This window comes from Microtus pennsylvanicus, chromosome 9 (genome assembly GCF_037038515.1).
Source record: "Microtus pennsylvanicus isolate mMicPen1 chromosome 9, mMicPen1.hap1, whole genome shotgun sequence".
NCBI classification, from domain to species: Eukaryota; Metazoa; Chordata; class Mammalia; order Rodentia; family Cricetidae; genus Microtus; species Microtus pennsylvanicus.
The window spans coordinates 58,620,654-58,646,633 of NC_134587.1; the positions used below are offsets into that span (position 1 = coordinate 58,620,654).

Here is a 25,980-nt window from a genome sequence, read left to right on the forward strand (position 1 = left end):
ATGCTTTAACCCCAGCAACTGAGAGGCAAAGTCAAGTGGATCTCTATGAGGCTAGCATCATCTGCAGAGTAAGTTCCAGGACAGACAGCCTAGCAGAGAGAAAAACACTTTCTCAAAAACGAATGAACACAAAAAACAAAACCACATGCACACACCGCTTGCTAATGCCAAACATGCAGGATGAGACTGGCTTCAAGTTAAAATTGGTTATCTATGCAGAAAAACATCCTCCAATCTGTGTTCATTTCATAAATAATGCATTTTATTTTATTGCATATGGCTATTAAGGAGGGCATTCGTGGTCAATACAGACTAAATACAGCATACTAATCTACTCCAGTTTATTCTTGTCTTCAGCAGTGTTCCATGACCCCTATATACACCATGTACAGCGGAAGACAATAGGGAGGGGAGTCTCTTGTCGAAATACAATAGCGAGAAATATATTTAACATCTTGATATCCTGAAACAACATGTACTCAAAGAAAACACTGTTTAATAACTGTTAAAGTTTATATAGCAAAAAATAGTTTAAATTTAAGATTAAGTGTCAGGCAAAATGTACAAAGACTCAATATACAGCTTGAAGTGCGGCAAACATAACACTCCCACATTTTGGTTCCATTCTGTAAACTAAATTGAAGGATGTAAATATTGCATATGCCTGCTCTTCTTGAAATGTACAGGAGGGGGGAACTTAGTGTACTCTTGATGTCTTGTTCTGCTCCTTTCAGCTGCACAGGGACACGTACCGTCTGCGTCCTGTGGTGACCTCTCCGAACACGGAGGGCGCATCACATCTGCCTAAGTGTGCTGCAGTCAGCACTGCCAGCAGCTCAGTCCTACTGCCCCTGGGGGATTTAGTTACAAAGCAAACACGGCTCAGGCTCCTAGTCCCAACACTAGTTAACATCTCAGGGGATTCTCAAGCGTTCATCTCCACAAAGCACAGGCACATGCCAAAACGGACTTCCACGCTAGTGCTGTGCGCCCGTGCACCGCTGTGATGTGTAACTGCGGGAGGGAAAAGTAAACCTTGAGAATTGGCGCAGGGTGCGAGTCAATTTACATTCAACTTTGTCTTGCAATACAGTCTTCTTCTACAAGCTCAGCACAGAAGCAGGAAGACAGCTGCATTGCCATTAAATAGATTTTTAAGACATGGAATTTTTTGGTCATCCTCTAAAAAGCCTCTTCTTATCAATGCATTATTCTATAGTGATATATATCTATATACTTATATATATATATTCTCCCAAACAAAAACAAAATGACATAAAAAATAAACCAGCAACTCACAGTTCCAAGAATTAGTGTAGTCTCTACAGGACTATGGAAGAGACAGGCACTGGGGAGTGGGGTTGGGGAGGGCGGGGGAGGCGATGGAGCAGCAAGGTGACTGATATTCTGCTGGCAAGCTCAGCCCTTCTAGGTGACACAGGAGACAATTCCACAACACTGACATTTTCAGAACACTGAAAACAGAACCAGGGTAGTCTTTGTCAAGAACTGTTGACAAGCATCTGCAGGGACAGAGGTGGCTTTTCCTCTTCTGCTGTCTATAGTGTGATGGCTGGAATGCCTCCTCTCCTCTTCAGGGCAGCCTTGTTGGCCAACAACATGACATCATGTCAGTGATAATATATTTAAAAAAACAAAAATAAAAAACAAAATTGCCACACCCAAACCAGCCTGAACTGCGAGCATGCCTACATTGGGTTTCTGGTTCAAGGAATGCGAGCTAGGGTTCAGACAGGAGGCTCGTGGGCAGGAGAAAAGGCTTTGCCATCTGAAGTACTGACACGAGAGCGCGTCAAGAAGTCCATTAAAGGTACAAAGAGAGAGCTATCCTTCCCCACCCCTACCCCCAAACACGGTTGATGATGTCCAAAAGGAGGCTGCTCTGGTCACGTTTAGGAATCATGAGGATTAATCCGTCTTCAAGTCCAATCCCAAGGAGAGTTGTCAGTCCCACACCGGGCTCTGTGCGTAAGTAAACATCGCAGGTACCTGGACTGGAATCCACATCCGCTTGTCGGAGAGACGGAGGTCAGCATGTGACCCATGGGGGCAGAGCTGCCCTGTACCCTGCCAAACCATCCGGCTTCACCTTGAACTGAGGTAGGACTGTGGTAGTTTTGACTTTAAGCCAGCTAATACCAGATTTAACCACTTTCATGGGTATCGTAGCATCTCCTTGCACGCTGAGGGATTAATCCGCTTTGCCAGAAAGAAAATGAAGAAATGACAGCGCCGCCGGCTTTATGAAGGCTAATGGAAATGCCCAATCTCCCGGAGTGTACGCCATCAACTCATTTAGTTTACAAACAAAAGAAATGCAACTCGTACAGAGTGATGGTGACAGTGACGGCAGAAGAGGTGGCCTTGCCTCTTGGCTCCTTATCTAATACAGTTCCCAGAAGTCTTACAATGTAGAGTTACTCCCATTTGAAAGGAAAGTGAGCAGCGTTGGTTGCAGACAGGCTGAGCATCTCCTTCGCATGGAATCGGAGTTCGATGTGGTGGCAATGGAGCCTGTAGCACTTCACTCTGAAATAAAGATCAGATAACTGGTGAGTCATGCTCCAGGGACCATAGAAACCCAGGGAGCTCCCCAAACCCATGGATCTACATTCGGGGTTGGCCTTTCCCTTTAAATGAGGTGCTTGGGAGATGCAAACTCAAGACAGCTATCCTGGAGATGGGGCAGCAGGGTGTACTCCAATCTATCTGCACATAGGTGAGAAACGTCGTCCCCATACACTTTGCCAAGCACTCCATGGGGATGGGCAGGTTTCCTGCCCTGATGACAAGCATCTGTGAACAACAACCACCACACACCTGCCAAGGCTACACTGCCGCTATCAACCTCTGACTCCTCAAAGAAAGAAGAGTTGCCTGGGGTCCACTCTTCCACCCCAGGAACCTGCCCATCATCCTCCTTCTTCTTAAAAACACATAGATTTAGGCAGGGCAATAAAGTATGGAAGAAACGTGTTTGCTGTGAGGTCAAACACTCCTACAGTCTACAGATGACCAAAAACTAGTATGGGAACCTCACGCCTCTAATCCCGGCACCTGGAGGCAGAGGAAGATGGATCTCTGTGAGTACAAGGTCAGTCTGTTCTACTAGTGAGCTCCAGGCCAGCCAGGGCTACCAGGTAAGACCCTGTCTCGAAAAACCACCCCCTCCCCAACTTAAAAGTTCCCTCAGTTGCACATTACTGTCACCCGGCTCTCATCACCTCTTAAGACAGTACACATCTCCTCAAGTACAAGGCTACCAACCCTCCTGCCGAGCTGAGTGGACGGAGGACTAGCATGTGGTCATGTGACCAGCTGCACCTGTCTGTCCCTTCCATGGAGAGACAGCATGGCCTCTAGAACCAGGTCTCCATTCCTAGTGTGTAAAGTCCCCATGTACCTTTGTGTGTGTGTGTGTGTGTGTGTGTGTGTGTACACTCTTGCTCATTTCGTCACTGAATAGCACGGCAGGGAAAACTGATGTCATATCACAATGACCCTGCCCTTTTATCTTCAAAGTTCCTTCTTCAAAGTGGCACGTGACTTTACATCACTCCCCATGATGACAGCTACAAGGCCATACTGGGCCTTAAACTGCTCAGCCCTCTTCTCTCTTAGGTTTAATATCACCATCATCATAAGGCCAGCACACCTCTAACACTGACTGGAATTCTGACCTTTGACTCGTGAGCCTCATTCTTTGCTGAGAGAGAGAACATGCGTATGCGTGTGTGTGTGCGCGTGTGTGTGTGTGTGCATGTGTGCGTGTGTGTGCGTGTGTGCGTGTGTATTCGTTCTTTCCCTGAGTTCACAGGGCTAACTCAGCAAGAGAGAAGTTTGCAGTGTGCCCCTAAAAGACATCCTGCCACAAAGAAGAATGTGTGGCCACTCTTCAACAAAGCACAGATCTGTGCAGACAGAGCCTGTCGGGTGTGAGACAAACACCCCAGCTCTTCTACCTCCCCTGACAATGTGACACTTGGAGGCCATGCAACTTCATGTTTTTTGTTTGTTTTGCATTCTTTAAACAATTAGGAGATAAACATTATGCAAACAAAGTCAACAGACATTGAACTCAGTATGTCTTCCTAAGGAAAGGTCTCCCATCTAGGTCCTGCTGGACTATTGATTACCAAGGTTTTTCCATCCCAAGAGACTCCAGGATACAGTGGCATCTGACTCCTGACAACCTTAACAAGCAGGGCCCAAGTTTCACAGTAAAGCAACAGTCTCTTGCCACTCAGGGGACCCTAAGCCAGTGACTCTCCTTCAGGAGAACACCAGACAAGTTAACTTAAGTCTACATAACACTCAGGAAGATGAAGCTGAACCCATGATCTTAGAAGGAGTTCTGGGAGTCCTTCTGTTTCTCCACTACAACACGAGTGTGTTCAAGGGTCAGTGGGGTAAGGTCTGCGCTTCCTTAGGGATGCCATGTGGCGGAGATATCCAACTGCAAGCATCAGGTCATCAGGGGCACGCATCAAGTGGAACCTGCTGCTGTGTGCCTAAGAACAAAACAAGCTGAGAAGCAGGAAGAAGGCTGGCTGCCAGGCATGGGCCTTTCAGGAAGGTTCTTTTCGAATTCTATTCTTCATCCAAAAACAATATTCTTATGGGAAGATGAATGGGTGCCCAGCACATGTACAATAGGGGGCAGGGAAATCAGACAGCACCACACTAACTGTGAGAACTGTGTGCTCAGGATGGGCACATCCCACATTTTCTTTCCCTCCCTCCCTCCCCCTATCTCTCTCGTGCTCTCTCTCTCACACGCGCACGCGCACACACACACACACACACTCATACATGTGCACACGCACCAGGGTGATACAAGGTGATGGAACTTGTCTGTTGTGAAGTCAAAGACGCCTACATCTACAGATGACCATAATACTAGTACGGAGACTTCAGAACCCCCTTGGGATCATGGGACTTAAACTTTAGTGTAGTTCCTTAGGACATGTGCTTGAGGTGGCCCCAGAGCTGACAGAGACAGTGTGGGAGACCTGGGGAACCTCTTATACGATATAGCAGGAAGCCATCAGAAGTGGTCTGATAGGTGGGGGTGGGGGGCATTCCGAAATAGGGAACCAAGGAAATGCTGGTAGTCTTACTGGACCCACAGGTTGTGGACATTACTTTAACTATGTAAAGATGTGTTTGTGCTGCATTTGTTTCACCTTGCCCATCTAAGGCACCTGATTGGTCTAAGAAAAAGCTGAACTGCCAATAGCTAGACAGGTGAGGGATAGGCCGGGCTAGCATGCAGAGAAAAAAAGGAAGAATCTTGAAGGAGAGGGGAGGAAAAAGGAGAGAATGAGGGAGAAAGAGAACAACACACCTAGGACCAAAAGCCATGCAGCCACCAACCAGTCATGGAGAAGTAGTGAACGTAAGCTAGACAGAAAGAAAGAAAGAAAGAAAGAAAGAAAGAAAGAAAGAAAGAAAGAAAGAAAGAAAGAAAGAAAGAAAGAAAGGTAAAAATCCCTGAAGCAAAATGTAGATGAAGAGAAGCAGGATAATTTAAGTTATGAGAGCTAGCAAGAAATAAGAGCTGCAACAATTAGTCACCAGAGAAACACAAATCAAAACAACTCTGAGAAGTCCATCTTATACCTGTAAGAATGGCTAAGATCAAAAACTCTGATGACAATTCATGTTGGAGAGGATGTGGGGGTCAAGAGAAAACTCCTGCATTGCTGGTGGGAGTGCAAACTGGTACAGCCCCTTTGGATATCAGTGTGGTGATTTCTCAGAAAATTAGGAAACAACATACCTCCTCAAGACCCAGCAATACCATTTTAGGTATATACCCAAAGGATGCCCAATCATACCACAAGGACATGTGCTCAACTGTGTTCATAGCAGCGTTATTTGTCACAGTCAGAACCTGGAAACAACCTAAATGCCCCTCAACCGAAGAACAGATAAAGATGTGGTACATTTACACATGGAGTACTACACAGTGGAAAAAAAATGACATCTTGAAATTTGTGGACAAAAGGATGGATCTAGAAAACATCACATTGAGTGAAGTAACCCAGACCCAGAAAGGTATAATATGTACTCACTCATAAGTGGCTTATAGACAGAAAGCAAAGAAAAACCAGCCTACAATTCACAATGCCAGAGAACCTAGACAACAAAGAGGACCCTAAGAGAGACATACATGGATCTAATCTACATGGGAAGTAGAAAAAGTCAAGATCTCCTGGGTAAATTGGGAGCATGGGGATCATGGAGAGGGTAGAAGGGGAGGGGAGAGGAAGGGGAGAGAGCGGAGAAAATATATAGCTCAATAAAAACAATAAAGAACAAAAAAGAAATAAGAGTTAAGATAAGGTCAAGCATTAGTAACTAATAAGAACTCTCTGTTTTAATTTGGAAGACTGATTGGCAGCCCCAAAAGAAAGCCGGCTACACCATGAAGCCCTCAAACTGGGATGGATGCACTACGAGAAGGTAAGAGAAAGGAATTGCCTTAGTAGCTCCCATTTTTCCATCCTTAGGAAACGAAGCCCTAAGACTGAAACTGGCTATCTTTATGTCAACATCCAAAACACCTTTCTCCAATGTGAACAGCGGCAAACCTATGCTGCACATACTGGCCAGAGCTCTGGCTGACCACAGCAGGATAGCGTATGACTGAGGAGGGCCACACAGGAGGCTGGCCTAGGCTTTGGGGGTTAGACACAAGATCAGACCCCTGTCCTCATCAAAGCTCCTACCCTTTCCAGTCCATCAGGAGAGAAAATAGAGCCGGGGTCTGATCTGGATACGAACTAGGATGTGTGCCCTATGCCTGTGCACTAGGATGTGATGTGTGCCCTATGTCTGTGCACTAGGGTGTGATGTGTGCCCTATGTCTGTGTACCAGGATGTGATGTGTGCTCCACGTCTTTGCACCAGGATGCCTGTGCCCTGTCTATGCCTTCTGTTTACTTTTATTAGGCTGGTTCATGTAGACTATGAAGAAGGAAAACGTTTTCTTACACTGCTAATCTGACATCCCCAACCTTAAATATTTATAGGTCCTAAGGAGGAGATGCCAGTATACATTTATTTATTCATTACCTATGTCAAATCCACTAGAGGCAACACAAGGATGATTAATTTATGGCCACTCTGCTCTGCATGTGCCTTCAGAAGGGAGACTCTGAGCTGTCCAGTCATAGTGGTAAAACTGTGGAAGGCCCTGCACTGCACATAGGAAAGACCCACAGACCCACCCCTGTTCTGTGCCTGGCAGTAGCTCATACTGAGACTGGACTCACAGGATTTGAAATTTCTTTGCAATTCTACACCCAAATGCCTAAGATCAGAGATGAACTCTTCAAAGCAGTGAGGTTTTGAGGCCTGGAGCCATGAAAAGCAGACAGGCAGCAACAACAAAAACTATTAGCAAATCAACTTCCGTCCGTATGCCCGGCCACAGAGTCCGGTCATGCTCCACCTTTGTTCAGCCATCACTGACGGCATGTCACTCATATGCTCCACAACCAGGACTCCTAAGTCCCCGAGGATGAGCCTGCAGGTCATCTTTTCCCAGGACAGAAAGAATTCAATGACTATAGTGGCTTCACCACCTCCAAAGCTATGCTCAGACCTCAGGGAAAGAGGAGAGGGGAGGAGGAAGGAGAGAGGACAGGAGAAGGAGGGAGAGACAGAAGACACAGAAAATAGATACACGGCTGAAGGATCAGGCTCTCCACAGTCCACTAGACAAGCAGCAAAATAATGAAGTCCCAGCACACCAGTTGAGCATCAAGTCTAGAGTCTTAGCAAGAAATAAGACAGACATCCAGGAGCACGCGAGTCAGGTGCCTTCCCTTCCACTGGGATTCTCATGAAACTCTGGGTTTCTGCGTGTTCGACGCCAGGCTCTTTCACATGTCAGTGTTCAGGCATACACTTAGGTCAGGACTGCTCTGCCCCGGGAAGCTCAGGCTCTGTCTCTAGATCTCTGCAAGCTTCTCCCCCCAAAAGCTCCACACAGACCCTCACATGGAGCCCCAGCAAGGTTCGGTGCAGCACAGAAAAAAGCAGGTGTGGACTCTGTAACATATTCAGGGCTCTGAATTCCTAGTGCTGTTTAGATGAATATTGATTTGCATGCCAAAAGAAAAACAGAGGCTACGTATTTTACATTTCTAGTAGCAAGCCAAATTAAGGAAGAACTGAGCGCTTTGGTGAGTCCCCACATCCTTCAAGCCCATTTCAATGCCCAGTGGAGGCTATTCATTTAAACACAGAACTAGCTGGGAAAACAGGCTATTCAGTTGGAAGAGAAATTCCTAAAAAAATACGCCTGATAATTTAGTATCTTCTTACTTTGCTAAGAGTATTAAAAAAAAAAAAAAGGTCAGGTTGGGGGTGATAACAAAGTCACCAGAGATTCTAAGAAAAACGGTTACTTAACCTTTCATCTAAATTGGAAAAAAAAACCATTTAAAAGGAAAACATGGATGATTAAGCTCCCTGTGACGACCTGCTTTGAGAGAGTCTTCGCTGTGAGCTCGCACAGCCGCTGACAATTAGAGCCCTCTCACTTGGGAAGCTTGGGACTAAACTCTCTCCCTGTCTTCGAGTTGTAACTTGCTAATGACACAATCAATCCCAGCCGGGAGATGAGACCGGAGATGAGCCGATTCGGCTTTCTCAAGGCTGGAACCAACTACCCTTCTACTCAGCTTAATCCTTCAAGGAAGACAGTCTCTTAATGGCCCAGCCACGGTGTGCTCAGAGGCCTCCCAGCCTGTGAAGCACCCCACTTCAAACTTTCTCTACATACCCAAAGCTTCGCCCTTTGGGAACTTGCCAGCTCAGCCGAACTTGCCAGCTCAGCCTCAGCGGCGGCATTTACAAGTCAAGGTTTCAGTGGCTGTTTCCTAATGTGGGCATCTAGCGAGCTCCTCCCTAAAAGGAGCCCCCAGCTATGTGCAGATGCAGATCCCACACTAGAGGAGTGAGCTCTTTGCACACTCCAGTGTCTTCTGCATCCTAGGGCATCCTTTCTCTCAAACCAGGACACTCTAATCCCAGGTTAAAACCAGAGCCAGAATGATGAAGGCCTCTCAAGTGGTACCAGGGTGAGGAGTGTGGGGGGGGGAGGTCAGTATCAACTTCTCTCCAGTGCTGTCCAATAGGAGGCTCCCTCTGGCCTCGAGGACAGATGTTTGGGGCCCAGTGGGATCACAAGAGTTCACTTGAGCCCAGTCTCCACTTCTGCTTTGCGTCATTGTCATGTTTTGTTGTAGGAAACGCTGCTGTGCGCATTTGAGAGTTGCAGCACGATGCTGTGGGGCACACTGACACAGGAGAAAGGTCACCGGAGTGGATTAACCAGTGCCCTGCTGTCACCTTCTCTACCTGCGTTTTGGTCGCAAGAGCAGTTAAAAGTTACTTGCTTTTAAAACAAAAGCAATAACCCCTAATTGGCATTTGCTGTAGACTTCCAAAGAAACCCTTGCCCTATGTACTTCTTTGTGTTTGTCCTCTCTTCCCCCTCTCTCCACACTTTACCCAGCCCCATGACAACCCGCTCTGTTGAGCTCTCTGGACATTTAACTCGGATGTTTTTTTAAAGATTCTATGTATGAGATCATACAATTTTTTTCCATTGGCTTTTTATAGAACTCCCTTCAAAGGACATTAAATACCATACTAGTATCTGATCCTACTTAATGAGTAAGACGAGGTGATGGACACATGCCTTGTGAAACCAGCTTGCTTGCTAGACTGCATGTGACCGTGTGCTTCTGGCCCTCATGTCTTCATGTCCTCTGCACTCAGGACAATTTTCCTTAGTCAAGCTAAGTTCAACTAACAAAACCAGAACCAAAACCAACCCTAATAGTTTATGCCACTTCTCAGGAAAGAAAAAATAAACACGCAACCTCCAAAAGGAAAACAAAACCTGAAGGTGGTGGGTCGGATGCCCAGAAGAATTCTTTCCATCTCACAAACGGTGATGGTGCACAGCAGGGACCGACCTATCTCTTCTGCAAATACGGTGTTATGGGATCACAGCCACTGTCACTCACCTAGCACAGCTGGGTAGCTATGACAACCAACCATGAGCCTCCACTGTCCAATCCGTCACAGAACCTAGTCAGCCAACCCTTCAAGGCACATGTACCCACCAACATTTAACAAGGAACCCAAAGAGAAGACACAGGCAGGTCTGTCAAAATAGCACCAAACATTTTCCACCTGTGGGCTACACCTGAGGCTAACTGATACCCCTGGAAATTATCTGCAAGCTTGCGTGCTTCGGAAATGCAATACTGCCTGCTAAAGGCCACGCTATCCTCTTACAGACCCTGCGAGTCATAAGACCAGGTGTGAAGCCAGCACTCTTTCCAATGGTCTGCTCTGGCTTCTTCTTCCCAGCACAGAATCCATCTGGACACCAAAGGCAAGCCTTCTTGATACTCAGCTTCCCAGAAAAACTGACACCTACCACAGCTGCAACCCATAACCAGCTCTTTCTCGGGTCCCCTGAAAACGTGATTTCCAGGGCTCCACTTCCACAGCCGGTACATGAACCAGCACTAAAATCACGAGCGCCTTCTGAGAAGCTCCGCTCTTCTCTGAGATGTAGCACATTTTTGTATGATGGCTCACACTGATGCAGAAACTATGCTTTATGTACACTATAAAAATGCTTACGATTGGAGTCATAAAACCTTCCATCTTCTTCCTGTCAGATTACAGATAAGTAGACTAAATATTCCGAGCAGATTCGTTGCTTTCCTTCACCTGTAGCCAATCTGCTGCAGAGCTATGGGTCATACTGATGGCCGGGGTAGATGGGATCTATAATCAATGGCCCCGGGGCTCAACTCTGGGGCATGTCTAAGAAGGGACTTCCAGATTGGGTTAACTGGGAAGACCCTCTCACCCACCACGGGTGCCGCCATCCATGGGCTATCACCTTGGACTGAGTAAATGGAAAAATGGAGCCGAGCACCACGGTTCATCTCCTTCCGTTTCCTGATGGAGGCTGCACTGTGGCCAGCTGTCTCCGGCTCCTGCAGCCAAAGCCTGCCCGCCATGACGGCTCTGAGTCAAAGCAAGCCCTACCAAGTGCCTTTTATCAGGTGTTCTGTCATAGCAACAAGCAAAGGATCCAAGAACAAGCGCTCGGCAGGGCTTCTGCCCCAGCTTGCACCCCTGTGAGCCACATCTCATACACTGCCACTCCCTAGGGAGCACAGGAGCCATTCACTGCTGCCATTCCTGCACCCTGAAACCCACACAGCTTTCCATGGTTCAAGGGGATGTATGTGTGGGAGGCACGAGGTTACAATGGTCAGAGTCAGACCCAGGGTGGACCCAGCCGTGGTCACCATCAATCAGCTGATTTCTCAGCTAAGTCAATCAATCACACCCACTCCTGAAGATAGGGCCATTCTCTCCCCCACCTCACCCCGCCCCCCAGTGTCACAGTGAAACTACCAAGGGGGATTCTAGATAGAAACTGTAATGACTACAAACAAAGCATACATGAATATTGATTTTCTACATCAAGGAGCACATGCTTCTGCCATGACTCACAACTCCGTGGTCACGCAGGCATGTAGCCACATGCCATGTTCTGAACTACAAAGGCTTCTTCAGACCCGGAGGCCCTGAGTTGCTGAGGAAGGCCGGCTCTGCTGCTGTTTGGGGAGTCAGGGCAGTAGGGCAAAGGGGACTTGCTGCCACAGCCCCACCCCCCTCCTAAGATGCCTCCAGGAGCAATGCAAACCAAAACAGCCCGGGTACCAGGGGAGGCACAGGAAACTATGCAGGCTGGCAGGACCTAGCAAAAGGAGAACCAACCCAGCTGACTGGGTGAACACAGTGGGGAAGGAGAACTCAGTTGAAGGGAACTCCAGGCCACTGGAAGCTAAGAACTCTCTGAAGACCAGGGTGCCCATGCCTCTCTGTTGTGCTCGAACCATGAGAGGACAGAACGGAGCCAAACCCTACTGTACCCACCATGTGGCTCAGCACCCAGCTACCACAGCAGCGACCCTCCCCTGGCACACGGTTCAACCAATCCCACGTCCCACAGGGGCTCAGGTGGTGCATGTGCTCTTGTGGCCAAAAGCCAGGGTGTTTATAAGATATCCCAAGCCCTCAAGTCCTATGTAGCAACCACACTTCCAGGAAGACACCTTCAGCCCAGGCAGAGTCTCCTACCAGCCACCCACACTAACTAGGGCCCTAAGTAAGGTCCCGGATGCCTGGGTTAGAGACAGGGCCAAGACTCCTGATGACAGAGGATGAGAAGCTGGGCTGCAGGTGTACACAGAGTCAACCCTCCTGGATGGGCTAGACCCAAAACAAGGACATGCCATCTACTTCTGTCACTCAGCCCAGGGGCAGAGGCTAGAGACCTCTGGTCAACCAGCAGACCAGTCCAGGTCAGGGCAGATATCCTAGGAGCTGTCTTCTCCCAAGCTCTCTGCACCAGCTGGAAGGGGCAGCTCAAGAATAGGAAACCCAGCAGCATCTAGGCATCGCCCCTCAGGAGGAAGGTCTGCAGGGAGAGATGGTTCCCATCTCATGGTCAGAGGGTAAGGAACTATGAGAGGTTGGAGGAGGGGTGGAGGCAGATGAAGTCCTCTTTCAGGAGCGTGCCCTGGGGGACACCAGCTTGACCTGACTATAAAGAACTTTCTATGTGCATACATTGTGAAATTCAGTTTCCATGAGTTGCGGAAACCATTTTTCCCCCTCAATTTCCCTTGGGAAGCAGCAGGCTGTATTCTGGCTTCCAGAAGGACAACAAGCCATGGAGGTGAAACTCAAAGAGGGGTCGCCTCATTCCTAGCTTCTCGATTCGGATGGCGCTCTAAGGCGCGGCCTCTATAGTAGGAACCCGTTAAAATGCAGTTTAGGAAAGTGAGGCTGAACTGGTCCCAAACCGCCAGCAAATTTTTAAAACCATGCGTGCTGTTGGCTGGAGACATCAGATTTGTATGTTCTGCACACCAACAGCCCGGAAGAACCCCAAGCTCCTGTGTGCTCACTGGCCATGCTCAGCTGCACACTCAGGGGAAAGGGAAGCCAGATCTCCACATCCGGAAGAGTATCCAGCGTGACCACTACAGCTTGCCATACCCGCTGTGCCCCGCGGGCCTAAGCAGTTCCATTTCTGACCTTGCCACACAAAACCCAGCTTCTCGGTGGTTCTCTCTAACACACACGGCGCTGAATCCTACGGAAAACTCGCGGGCTCCAGACCATTGTTGGTGGACTTTCAAAATCTAGTGCCATCACCTCAGCCTACTTCTATGATTTCTCACCCCACTTCCCCATCTGCCAGGGCCATCCAAGATCCCTAAAAGGGCTGAGTTTGGCAGTGGCCCAGGGTGTCCTCACTAAGGGGAAAGGAGAAGAGAGGATCCCCGTGGCTTTTCTTTGCCAACCAAGAAGGCTAGGACAACAGGGTCATAGCAGTGACAGGTGGCCTCTTCCCAGGCATGTGCTCAATTACAGAGAGACACGGGGCCTCACTCACACACACCATACTTTGAAAAGTCTTCTATGTTTGTGATAGCAAGAGGCCCTTCACAGCTCACCAGAAGAAAGTGGGGTTCCTAGTTTTTACAACCGACTTCACAATTAAATTAAAGAAGCTACTTTAGCAAAAAAAAAAAGTATTGCCTTCTCATATGAGTCCACAAAGTAACTAAAAACAGGGCTTCATTCTGCCTAATCTATCCCATCCTCCCCGCCCCCCCCCCTGAACCTGAAGGAACAGAGATAAGCTGCTGTTCTCAACATAGTCCCTTCTGATTCCAGGAACAGCGGGGACTCCCAAGGCAGCCCCCCCATCCCCACGAGGGCAATCACCTATAAACACAGGGCACCTATCCTGCGGGAGCCAGCTGTCCCTTCAAGCAAGAAGCGCTTCTTTGGACCATCTTGAAGAACCAGAACTGAGATAAGAAAGACCGGACCACACCTCCACAGGGACTGCCTAGTTACACAAGACCCCTGACCCCAGGCCTACTTCTTCCTCTATTGAAACCCAACACACAAGTTGGTGCCCCAAGAGGGACCCGTGGCCACAAGATGTATGCAGCTTTTCTTCCTCTACTGAGTTCATCTCCTCTGTTTGCCTCTTCGATTGATTTACAGAGACGGTGTGGCCGAGACTGATCTGTTAGGGCAGCCAGAGTCTATTCTTCTGTCCTAAAGACTCTTGTGTCGAGACAGTACCCAACAGACCCATGATGGGCAAGACAGTAAATTTTGAACCTGGCCCTCCCTGGAACCTGGAGAAGCTGCCGCGGTCCTGGTTTGTTTGTCCTGTGGAAGTCTCCTTCCATCAGCCCACCCTGGACACATGCCGCTCATCACGGAGGGCTCCTGGCCCAGAGCTGCCATCTGATAGAGAGACCGAGTCCTCTTCCATGGCACGGCCAGCATAGTCACCTAGGGCGCAGGGCCTTCCGATGCTCTGCTACAGGTTTTACCTATGAGGACTCAATGAACTCCTGGTGTGTCTGCCTGAGAATTCCTTTACAGTCACACCACCTCCAAAGGGGGCAGCTCATGTCCAGTTCAATTTGAATGAAACCCATCTGCCGTCATGTGAAAAAAGCCAGCTAAATGATTTTCCTCACAATTTTTTTTTTAAGGACCTTAAGAATATTAAGACCTCATGGGACACTTGGTCCTGAGAAGATAACCACGCAGAAACAGATGATTAGCTACTAACCGGTCCTGAGGCTAATTCTAAATTGGTGTTTCCAAATCTACTCACCATTAACTGAGTTAATGGCTCATCTCTTTGGAAGCTGCTAACGGGCTGTGAGGGGTGTACAACACTCCACACACAGGACACAAATGCAGAGGCTGAGGGTATTCACCCAGCCTGCATCACTGGTCAGCAGGGCTGGTTCTGTCCCGAAGAGGGAAGGCCTTCAGGGTTCATGAACTAGCCTAGAAATATGTCTTCTTAGCTACATTCCCCACTGCCTCTGCCTGCTGTGCGAGCCGTCTTCTCACTGGGCACTTTGCTTTTCTACCTCAAATACTTCCTTCCATCTGCCCCCAGAGATTCCCTAAACTGGACACAACAGCCGGAGGGTGGTGGGACCTGCTGCTCGTGCTCAGCTATTCCACAGGAGCAGATGGACCCCAGGAGTGTGAAGCAGGGCGCTCAGACGTCCACTCAGGGGGTGCAAACCTCTGGGCCACCTCCTCCACTGCTCTCCCGGTATGGCATTTAGGTGGTATTTAACAACTATTCTACCCTAGTTACATCTGACCTTGAATCAGTGTTAAGGCAGTGGTTCCCACTGGGGCTCTGTGTCCTCAGGTGCACTCTGGAGCCTAATCCACACCCCCTGCTGCTCCCACATTAGCTGAAGGGCCTTAATGTACTTGGATGCTAAATTTTATAGTAAGTCCTGTGTCTGTGTTCTGGGTTCTTTAGGAAAACATAGAAACTGCTAGAGGAACAGAAATGTTTCTTCACTCAGGTGAGGTCCAGGAAGATGGACCACAAGAAGTTACCACCAGGAGTTAAACTTGCAAATCCATGGACAAAAGAGGGCTTAGAAAAAGGGGGGTGGCAGTGGTAGAAATTAACACAACGAAGTTCTTCAAACTGACAGATGGACACTGGCTAAAAAAAATAAAATAAAAAAAAAACAGAGAGGGCTTTCCCACAATGGGCGTTCTTCCTCTCTGCTTCCTTAACTGTTCCCATTTTACTCTGAAATTGTGAGGAGGAAAATGAGAGGGAAAGGGGAAATTAATTCAATGCCGCACAACAGAAACAGGAAACAACAGTCATCTGGGAAGTTCTGAGGCAGAGTGGTTATGTGCTTTTCAAGTTGATAATCCAACATGAACAGCCTGAGTCCAACACTCTCTCCTTTTGTCCTAATGACTTTGGACAGACCACCCGACAAAACCTGAGTCTGGGGCTGCAGAGATGGCTCAGCTTTAACAGAACTGGCTGCTCCTCAGGTCCTGTGCTGGATTCCCAGCACCCACACAGCCGCTCACAACCTCTGGAACTGCAGTTCCATGAGATGACACCCTCTTCTGGAAGTGCACAGTCATAAATACAGGCGAAACACCCATCCATACACATAAAAGCTGATTTTACATACATTACAGGATGTCTGGATGTCACATGACATTATACTTACAGAAATAAAAACACTACAAAGGCTTGAGTTTCGCCCAGTTGTGCCCTGTGAAGTTGCTTTTCAGTATTGCTCAGAATGTTTCTTTTTCATTTCACCCAAGAAGAATTCGTTCAGAATCATATTGTGTTTGCCGCATTTCTGGACTGTTAACAGCACACTTTGGTCCCTGATGATGGCCTGAGTTAAGTCCACAGACAAAGTAGAGAAATCTCATGTCATAGTAATAAACATTAAAACACTGCACTGTGACCACGAAAAAAAAAGCAGAGTTGCCCCAATGTCAATATTTGGCTTTTGAAGCGATAATGAAAACTGCAATCTAGGATGAACGTCTATGCTTTGGGGAAAAAAACAAAAACAAAGCTTAAATACCATGCACACAAATCACTGAGAATTGTATCAACTCTCTATAGATGAAAAGAATAGAGGATCAATATTCTTAAGGTGATTGGCTAAAGATTTGAATGTCCTTACAAAATACATTACTATTCAATTAGAAAGAAAAAGAAAAAAACAAAAACATGGGTTTTGAAAAAAAAAAAGACAGTACGGGAACACAAACACCAGTTCTAAACATGTGTTTCTGGAAAACCAGATACTTTTTAAAATAAATATTAAAAGACTTGGTACTTAAGGGGTTCATGTAAAGGTTTATCTTTAAGATATATCGTGGATCCAAACGTTTGACCCAATTTCAGCAAATGCACAAGAAGTAAGAAATATTTTGCAAATGTCATCGCATAAATACCACACAAAAGAAATTGGAACAGCATGTAGATCATTTGGACAAATAACTATGTCTGTGTAAAACTCAGTATTTTTTCTGCTTTAGCAGAAAAAGAAATCGCAATTATTAAATTAACTGCTTTATCACCCACACACAGCCTGTACATTTCAGCCCAGCTCTATTTCAGCACTCAACACAATGAGTTCAATGACGAGCGCCAAGCCCAGAGTGTCTGGCACATTCTGCACCCAGCAAGCAGCTCCTGGTGTGCAGCTTGCTTCCTGGTCTATTCCAACTGCAGGTGTTACTTCGGGGCACCCTCAAAATAAGCCTAGGAAACTACCCACTAAAGACACTCAAAAGACCAGTGGCCACCATGACCTCAGCATTTCCTTACCAGCTGCCTCCAGAAACCAGCATCTACCTTCCCTGTGTCATCAACTACACCCCTTCCCCTTGCAGTCTTGAATGATACATTCAGACAAAGGAAAATAAATATAGAATGTTCTGTTTAGATTTGGAAAGCACTGTTGCCACACAACCCAACCCTCAGTAGCCGGATAAGCAGCAAAACCTTTGTTGCAGGTCATTATGGAGAGGCAGAAAATGTGTACTAAAATGGCAACATCTTGCATGAAAACATACACCCTTTTGTGCTGGTCTAGAGAGACTAAACAAGCTCCACCCCATCACAGTTCTCTAGGCAAAGAGGCCAAATCTGGGGCTCAGCTCCACTTTGAGTCAAAGTGGCCCCACACTAATTGGCAATGTAGACTCGAGAATAAAGTTAGATTTCCCCTTAAGTTTCCAAGGTGAAGGGAAAACATTCAGTTCTGGACTATCCAATGCTCCCCTCCCAAAACAAAATAAAAGGTTGGCCCGTTTGCCAAATCTGATAGCAAAGTTACCTAGATCTTAGAACATGCTTCCAGAGAAAAGGTGTTAGTAGGAATCTAACAGAACACCTTTATGCCCAGCTGCTGCTATGAAAATTGCTTTTTCAGGGTCGAAGAGCAAAGAATCCAGCATGTTCATACTCTACAGACTAACAGCACAGTACTGAGATCAAAACTTGAGGAGTGACCCCTAAGTTAAGTCAACAAACAGAACCGAAACCCCGTGGAATCCTGGCTAATTAAACCTCTGAAGTTTGAGGGTTTGACTGTTAGTTAGAGCTGGCAGCATTAAGAGTCAATTTTAAAAATGTATATTCTAATTACACATCCTCATCTTGTCAACAGCTCTTAATACCTGAGCACATCACAGCCGGGAATGCAAAGCCTGCTTTGAAGCCAGGGCAGACAGCAGGCCTGTTTTTCTTAATTGTTCTGCTACTATGTAATTTGAATCTCTACATTGTTACTTTCATTTTTCCCCCCTTTCTGGAACAAATCTTGTTTTGTTTTGCTGCTCTCCTCTCGCAGTGCTCTAAGGATGAGCTACCACCTGGCTTTAGGGAATTCTTAAAGAAGCACAACGGACAATGGGTCAGGAGAGGTAAGCTTTAAGAAGGCATTGTCTTCATTCCCAGACTACTGCGACTTTGGCTTTTCATTTATTAATTTTTAATTTAAGCATACTCATTTCCAAAAGTACCTAAGCAAGGGCTTAGGGCACTCTACTTTCATCTCTGTGGCCCAGCAGGGGAAGGACAGGAATCAACCGCTCTGCAGACAACACAATCAGAAGCAGGGTAGAGCCGGGTAGGTGGCTCTCCGGAGGAGATTAGCAACCAGAACCCTGGCTTCCTCGCTCCGCCCTCCTTCCTTCTCAGAGACACTCCAGTAAAGGCTTTTCTTTCAATAAAGGAAGCAGAACTGGCCACGTGACTTTCATTCACCAAAACCAGAGTGTTTTCCTTAGCACCTCAGCTGCCTCTTCCTTAGATGACAGCCACCCTGCAGGGCACCATCTCATCCCGCAGGCACCAGGCCTAAAGGGCACCCTCTGAGGCTTGCAAAGCTGCTGTGCTGGCTCCGGGGACCAAGCACTACCAAAGACGGAACTTTCTAGACTAAACCAAGACCACCAGCTCCTTTGGAAACACCTCACTTCTCTGACAAACTGGTTAAGAGAAGGACGTGCAGATAGTCTTCTGATCAAACAGAACTAAATATAGATGCCCTCCACAGCCTTCTCTCCCGTCAGCTTCTTCAACATCAGCAACTAACAGAATGAAAATCCCTCTATAGAGAAAACCAACATTTTAGGGCGCATACCAATCTACAATCCTGTCGTCAATAATGTGCAGAATTGACAGAAGCAGTTTTAAAACACATTTAATCCAGTTAATTTCCGGTTCCCAAACAAGACAGCAATTCCGACATATTAATCAGACACACACACACACACACACACACACACCTGGTGCTTACTAGTTTCTTACTAAGTTGTGTTTAAGAAACCCACCCCCATTCCCAATTCAACTGCAGTCGGCTATGAGACACTGCCAGGACCTTGTGTCTGTATTACTTTACGTACTACATACTACCCAGGCTGGCTAAATTATGACGTGTCTGTGTAACGGATGAGAGTCCAGGAGAATACGAATGAGCAGCTTGGGGTGGCAGCACAGGGCACTGCTAGGAGCCTGGGCAAAGCTTGCTCAGTGGCGAGGACATTCTGCATTTCAGTCTCAAACTCGTGCTTCCAGCCTGGCTTCGACAAACCACCGTCTCGGAGCACGCGGCTCTACAGAGAATTTCTCATCTGGGCACACCACCAGTTTCTACCTGGATGTGAGCTGCACACAAAGACGTCCATCCTAGGGACAACAAGCTCCCCCCCCCCCCCCCCTGCACTCTGCTCAAGTCAAGTTGCTGGAAATCTAATTTGGCATGGATGCCTCCCTTTGAACATGTGGCTCTGGCACAATAGATTAGTCGTAGTTATCGGTTTTTCCTTTAAAAATACCCCCTTTAGAGAGGAGTTTAACACAACATCCACGGAACTCAGAATAACTGTAACCAAGATGCCTCCCGGTCAGCTTGTAGGAAGAACTGTTTGGATTTCACACGTGTGAAATCCTGCAGGCTGACAGGAATTTCATCCTGGTGGGAAACCTTAAGCAGGACTAGATAAACCAGGTGTCTAAACAAACTTACCCCTGTGGGTCAGCATTCTTTCTAATCTGCCAGTGAATCCTCTCTGATGTAGTGACTGTACCAAGGGCCTTAGACTTCAAAGAAGGAGACCACCCACACAGCCCCAACAGGGCCAGGGAAGCCAATGTGTGGCCTGTGGGGAACAGGGGGCAGAGTGTCCCCACTGGGTCACATCCTGCTGTGTTTAGATGACCTGTGGCTTACCCATCCTCAACTCCCTAATATTAGAAATTTTGCACAGTGTAAAACTTTGACAAAATGACCTTCATTTGAGATACTGAGCGTGGAGGAGACACTTGGCCAACTTCTAGTTGACTTAATTAGAAGCTGAGGTACTGCAGTACTCTTGGTAGTTCCTGGAGGCTCTTTTCTCCGCGCCCGTTTTAATTATAATAATAAAAGAATCAGATTTTCATCTGTTACCCTAGAATAACAGTATTTGCCCCAAGCTAGAAGCCTGAAGCCTATGAATTAACAGTCCCAAATACACTAGACCACACGTTCTAACTGTGGATAGCACGCAACTGCTCTGCTTAGGAACCAAAACTGTACAGGTTCCGTGAAACACAGACCACCAACCACATGGCTTCCACTCCCATCACGGACTCCACTGCGGCACCCAGCCTGTCCTGCTAGCAACCCCGTAGAGAAACACCGACAAGACGGAAGAACAGCGGAACTCGGCACTCCAGCCCGGGCTCCTCTTACACCCCAGTCATTTCTGAGACACAGAAGGCTTTGCCAGGCGCACAGCAAGCCCTTCTCTGAGCTGGCGGATATTTGGTAATTGGAGAGGAGACAGCCCCAGCTGCCCTCCAGTCCACTGTTCCTGGAAAAGAACCGCGCTTCAAACCCTGATCCTGAAACAGGGCTGAGTGCTATTGCCTGGGGTGCTCTGAGAAGCCCAGCCCATTCTGTTCCTATGCCAACCCCGACTCCTTGTTCCACCCAGCCCACGAGGGCCTTCCAGTGGCTCCTGAGCTCCCACACCTCCTCAGGGATTTACATCAACAGCTCCAGCATTACCTGGGAACTTACTAACAATGTCATTTTGCCAAGTCCTAGACCTGCAACACCAGGAATCCTGGGAGGTTGACTAGTACCCACAGACAGGAAAGCCTCCAGGACACTCCCAGTTACTCTTAGGTGGGAACAGCTGCCGTCAGGCTATGTAAGCCAAGCCACGCTACTACCACTTCCCTTATGGGAACTATGGAGCCTCTGATGACAGGTCTGTCACAGTCTACATGTGAACTTGAAGTGACAGGAGTTACTCCCATGAGCAGGCAAGACTCATGCTCACTTCCCAAGGGTCAACAAACTATAGCTGGGCAGAGGTGACCTAGGACACAGAGCCAGTGCCTTTCAGCATCCTCAACTGTGATGATCTAAACAACTCTCCCAGTCTGCAGATGGGAAGGGCAGGACCACAAGGACCCAGGCAGGAGATGGCTGGAACTAAAACAAGGTCAAAGTCTCCCGCCCACGGGGAAGGTATTCACTCTACTCATAAGCCAAGCCAATGCTCATGGCAAGCTCTTTGGAGAGAGACAATGACATGGCAGCCAAGGAACCACTAGGGTAGCGTGACATCCAAAGCCACCCAATACTCCCCACCCCCTTCCCAGCCTCAAGGTCAGAGGACCTCACCTTTTACGACTGTGGCTTCCTTCAAGTGGTGGGACAAGAAGTCAATGCTTGCGTAGGTGCTGGCAGAGGGCAAGGCTCCGGGGCCCGGGCCCCCACACACCCCGCTGGTGCCAGTGCTTCCCACGGTGCTGAGAAGTCCCCCAAGGCTACGGGTCCGGCCCCAGGAACTCTTGTCTCCAGGCTGTGGGTGCTGCGGCTGAGATGGCGACAGGGACCCCTGCTCATCCCTCACGTCAATGGCGATGTAGTTGAGGCCGTTCTGGAAACCCACAGAGGTCTCTCTGCGCATGGGAGAACTGCCGCCTCCAGGACAGCCAATCAAAGCCCCAGGTTGACCTGGGTTCCATGGCCTAGCCTGCGGGGCTGGTGGCACAGCCGGCGATGGCTGTGCCTGTCCTGGGGATGTGGGCGGCTCATCACTTCCTCCCAGGATGCAACTACCTTCGCTGCTTTTCCTGAGAGAGACGTTTTCCACAGAGGCCGAATTGTGGCGCTTAGAGTTGTGGGCGAAGGAGGGGGACACTGGGGTGACTGTGGTGGTGGAGGAGAAGGTCTCTGAGCTGTGGCGACGTCTCCCCCCCTGTGGGTCTGCACGGATGACCTTGGCACCCCGGTGGGGATCAGGGGGCTGGCTGACTTGAAGAAAGGCCTCCACCCCAGACACCTGATCCATGAGACTTAGGCGCTTCAAGCCAGATGTGGGACTGGTCACTCTGGCACCTTCGGGCTTTGGGGGTGCTGCGATAGGTTGTGGCGGGGTAGCAGCCACACCAAAGGCCATCTCGGTATAGTCACCATTATCCCCAGGCTCTGAGGATGTTGAGGAGCCAGCAGTGGGGCCCTGGGAAGTGGCAACTGATGCTGGAGGCAGGCGATAGAGCTCTCCTGGGGCAGGTGGCAGAGGCTGCTGCAGGGAAGAGGGGGAGGCAGAAGGACGTGGGGGCAGAGGTGGGTATGGAGATGAGACCTCTGGGGAGAGAAGGCCATCCATGGAGCCTACTGTGTCTCCACTATGGGCGACAGGTTTAGGGGACTTGGGAGAACTGAAGTCCAAGTTCATATAGTCAGAGAGCGGGGAGCGCTGCCGGCTGTCACTGCTGGTGCCTGGGGTACCTGAACCCAGGGATGAAGCAGGACTACTGGCTGAAAGCAACGAAGAGGATGAAGCCGCTGATGCCAGCAGTGGGGGGGCAGGCGGGGACAGACGGGTACCCGCCTCACCAAAGTCAATGTTGATATACTCGCCAGGGCTCTTGGGCTCTGAGGGTAAAGGGTACTCTTGCATGCTGGGAAGGGTCTGCAGTCCCTCCAGCGACAAGCGCGTGGGTCGCACTGCCCGACAGCGCTGGCCCAGGAAGCCCTCAGGGCGGCCACTGCCGCCACTCGGCCTCATGGAGGAAGGCACTGCTGAGTGGTGAGGCTGGGTATGGCCACCCCCAGCTGCCCCAAAGGTGCCAGCCAACTGGGAGGTTCCAGAGGTGGCCTGGGGTTCCAGCCTCTCCTCTTCCAAGATTCGCCCCACAGGGGAGCTCATGAGCACATATTGGTCACTGTCCCCACTACAATAGGGGGCCTTGTAAGAGCGGGGCAGAGAGCTGTAGCAGTGTCCAGGGACACCCTTGAGGCCCTCTCCCCCTCCACGCAAAGCTGCTGAGAAGAAGTCAGGTGGCGTGCCCGCGGTGCCAGCCTCGCTGGGGGACATGTTGAGGTAGTCCCCGTTGGGGAGCAGCTTTGGGTCTGTGTTCTCCATGGACAGCTTGGAGCCACACCACATTCGCATGTACCCGCTATCCTCCGGAGAGCTCTCGGCTGGGGAGCTGGCTTTGTAGCTGCCTCCATTCACGGGGAAGGTCCTGCCTGCCCCTGAAGGGGGTGCTGGCACTGCAGCTCCCGAGGGTGGCAAGGCTGCTGCCGCCGCTGACCTCGGCTGCAGGATCTGCTTGGGGGCAGACACGCTGGTGGGGCTCATGGGCATGTAGTCGTCACTCTTGCAGCTACTGGGGCCAACACTCCTGAGGGCAGCCCCAGGGGTCATGGGCATGTAACCATCATCTGCCCCCAGGTTACTGCTGGAACTCTTGTGGGAGCCAATCTCAATGTCTCCATAGTCCTCTGGGTAAGGGTGATAGGCCACTTTGGGAGAAGACACGGGGAAGGATGGGCAGAGGCGACCTGAACTGCCAGAGAAGGTGGCCCGCATGAGAGTATACTCATCAAGGGAGGCAGAGGAAGGCTGGGGTACTGGCCGCTGTCGGGCAGGTGTGGTCAAGGAATAAGTCCTCTTCCTCAGCCCTCTGTCCAGGTCCTGGGCCCCATCCCCAGAGACCCTACGGTAAGGGCGGCCACAGTGGCTCAGGGGTCTATCCATGCTCATGTACCCATAGAGTTCGCCCCCACTGCCGTCCCTGGCTGGCGGGGTCTCCGCGATTGACTCGGGCGTGTTGCTCCGGTGGCTACTGAAGGCTCTCAGGTCGCCAGGGCTGGAGCCATACTCATCAAGGGACATAAAACCAGGGTCACTGGGGGAGCCGGAGGCAGAGGCACTGCCGCTGGATGGACGCTGGCCTTGGGGGTGGTGCAGCGGATGAGGCAGGTGCGGGTGGGGGCCTGGAGGCAGCGGGTAGGAGCCCGAGCCGTGCCCACTGCTGGAGGATAGGCTGCCGGGGCTGGTGGCAGCGGGCGGTGAGTGCGCCACGGGCATGGACATGGAACGGCTGTGTTGCAGGGCGCCCCCTGCCGGCGCCAGCGTCACTTTGCTCGGGCGGCCTCCGCAGCCGCCGCTCAGGGTGTGCGAGCGACTCAGGGGCGCGCGCACCGGCCCAGGACTCAGGGGGCTCCCGGCTACCGACATCGGCCTGCCTCCCGCTGTCCCGGCCCCGGCTGCCGCGCCGCCATCGCCCTCGCTGGCCGTACGGACCCGACATGAGGTGCACTTGGCTGCTGGCGGGGTGGCCGCCAGGCTGTCGGTGCGTGAGCGGCGCACCAGGCCGGTCTGGCTAGGGGGCAGGTTGACCAGGTGGTGGTGGCGGCGCGCGCCCGGCACACTGATGGGGTGAGTGGCCGATGACCCGGACGACTGACTCTTGCTGCGAGGCCGGAACTCAAAGAGCTCCTTGAGAGCCTTCATGGCCTCCAGGATGGTCTCGTGGATGTTCTGCGCCACCACCGAGTCGTCGGCTTGCATCCACAGCTCGCCGGGGCCGGTGACGGCAGAGCGGCCCACTTCGATGAAGAAGAAGCTGTCTGAGTGGCCGCAGCGGCGAATGTTCATAAGCTGCAGCGTCACCGACGGCTGTTCGCAATTGAGCTTCACGAAGCCGATGGTGCGCGCAGACAGACATAGACGGTATACACCAGTCAGGTTTTTGCTCTGACCCAGGCCCTTGGGCTTCAGGTTCACCTGCCACACCTCACGGTAGACTGCCGTGGCGGGCGTCACGAGCCCGTAGTTGTCATCGGAGCCAGCGGCACCCGCCGAGCCGCCCAGGACGCCCGGGAGAGAGGCGCTGCAGGACCCGCCGGTGGCCGCGGTGCCCGAGCCCCCATCGCCAGAGCGACCCTCGCTGACCAAGTCGGTGAGCGCGCGGTACCAGCCCTCTTGCTCCTGCTCGTTCTCCGCCGCCACGGCGAAGTACTCGTCCTTGGTGTAGAGGGCGATCAGGTACTTGTGCTTGGCGTCCGCGCGCTTGTTGATGTTCAGGCAGCAGTCGAGCGCGATCACTCGCTTCGGCGCGCCCGCCTTGCTCCTCCACTTCTTCTCGCTCTCATAGTACTCCAGCCTCGGTGGCAGCGGCGGCGACCCCCCAGCCGCGGCTGCATCGTCGCCGCCCGTGCCGGGGCCGCGCAACACGAAGAAGCGCTTGTGGCCGTGCTTCTGCTTGCGCAGGTAGCCGCACTTGCGCACGCTGTGGTTGTTGTTGTTGTTGTTGTTATTGAGGTTCGGGCCCTCCCCGCCCGCCGGCGCGGGGGCCCCGGGTAGGGGCGCGCTAGCCATCGCCGCCGGTTCAGGCCGCACCTCTCGGATAGGCGCGGAGGGGATGGCGAGGGCCGAGGGGCGCGGGCGGGGGCGGCTCCCCGCCACCCGTCGCCCGGCCGCCTGGCCACGCGCGCGCGTCCCCCGGGCCCAAGCGGTGGGCTAGGAGGCGCGCGCGGCTCGGTGGCGCAGGGCCCTCCGCCGCTCCGAAGGATGCTCGGCGCGGGCGGTCGCCGCCCCTCGCTCCGACTGTCTGCTGCGGCTGCCTCCTGGGCTCTCGGGCGGCGCCCGGGGACTGGCTGGCTGGGCCGAGAGTCGGGGTCCCCGATTCGCGGG

At 50.6% G+C, this 25,980-nt stretch overlaps 1 protein-coding gene across 2 annotated transcripts; it reads right to left on the minus strand.

The window, feature by feature from the left end:
* Nucleotides 1–240: 240 nt before the first annotated feature.
* Nucleotides 241–25,665, minus strand: Irs2 (insulin receptor substrate 2). 2 transcript variants are annotated; one of them, XM_075986137.1, is made up of 2 exons: nt 21,672–25,665; nt 241–2,550 (listed from the first exon to the last, which is right to left on the minus strand). In XM_075986137.1, the coding sequence occupies exons 1-2, from the start codon at nt 25,663–25,665 to the stop codon at nt 2,546–2,548; spliced, it is 3,999 nt and encodes a 1,332-aa protein (XP_075842252.1). In that variant the 3' UTR covers nt 241–2,545. The 2 variants fall into 2 exon arrangements, with proteins under 2 accessions (XP_075842252.1, XP_075842251.1); XM_075986136.1 differs by lacking the exon at nt 241–2,550 and adding an exon at nt 2,646–2,817.
* Between the last annotated feature and the right edge of the window lie 315 nt (nt 25,666–25,980).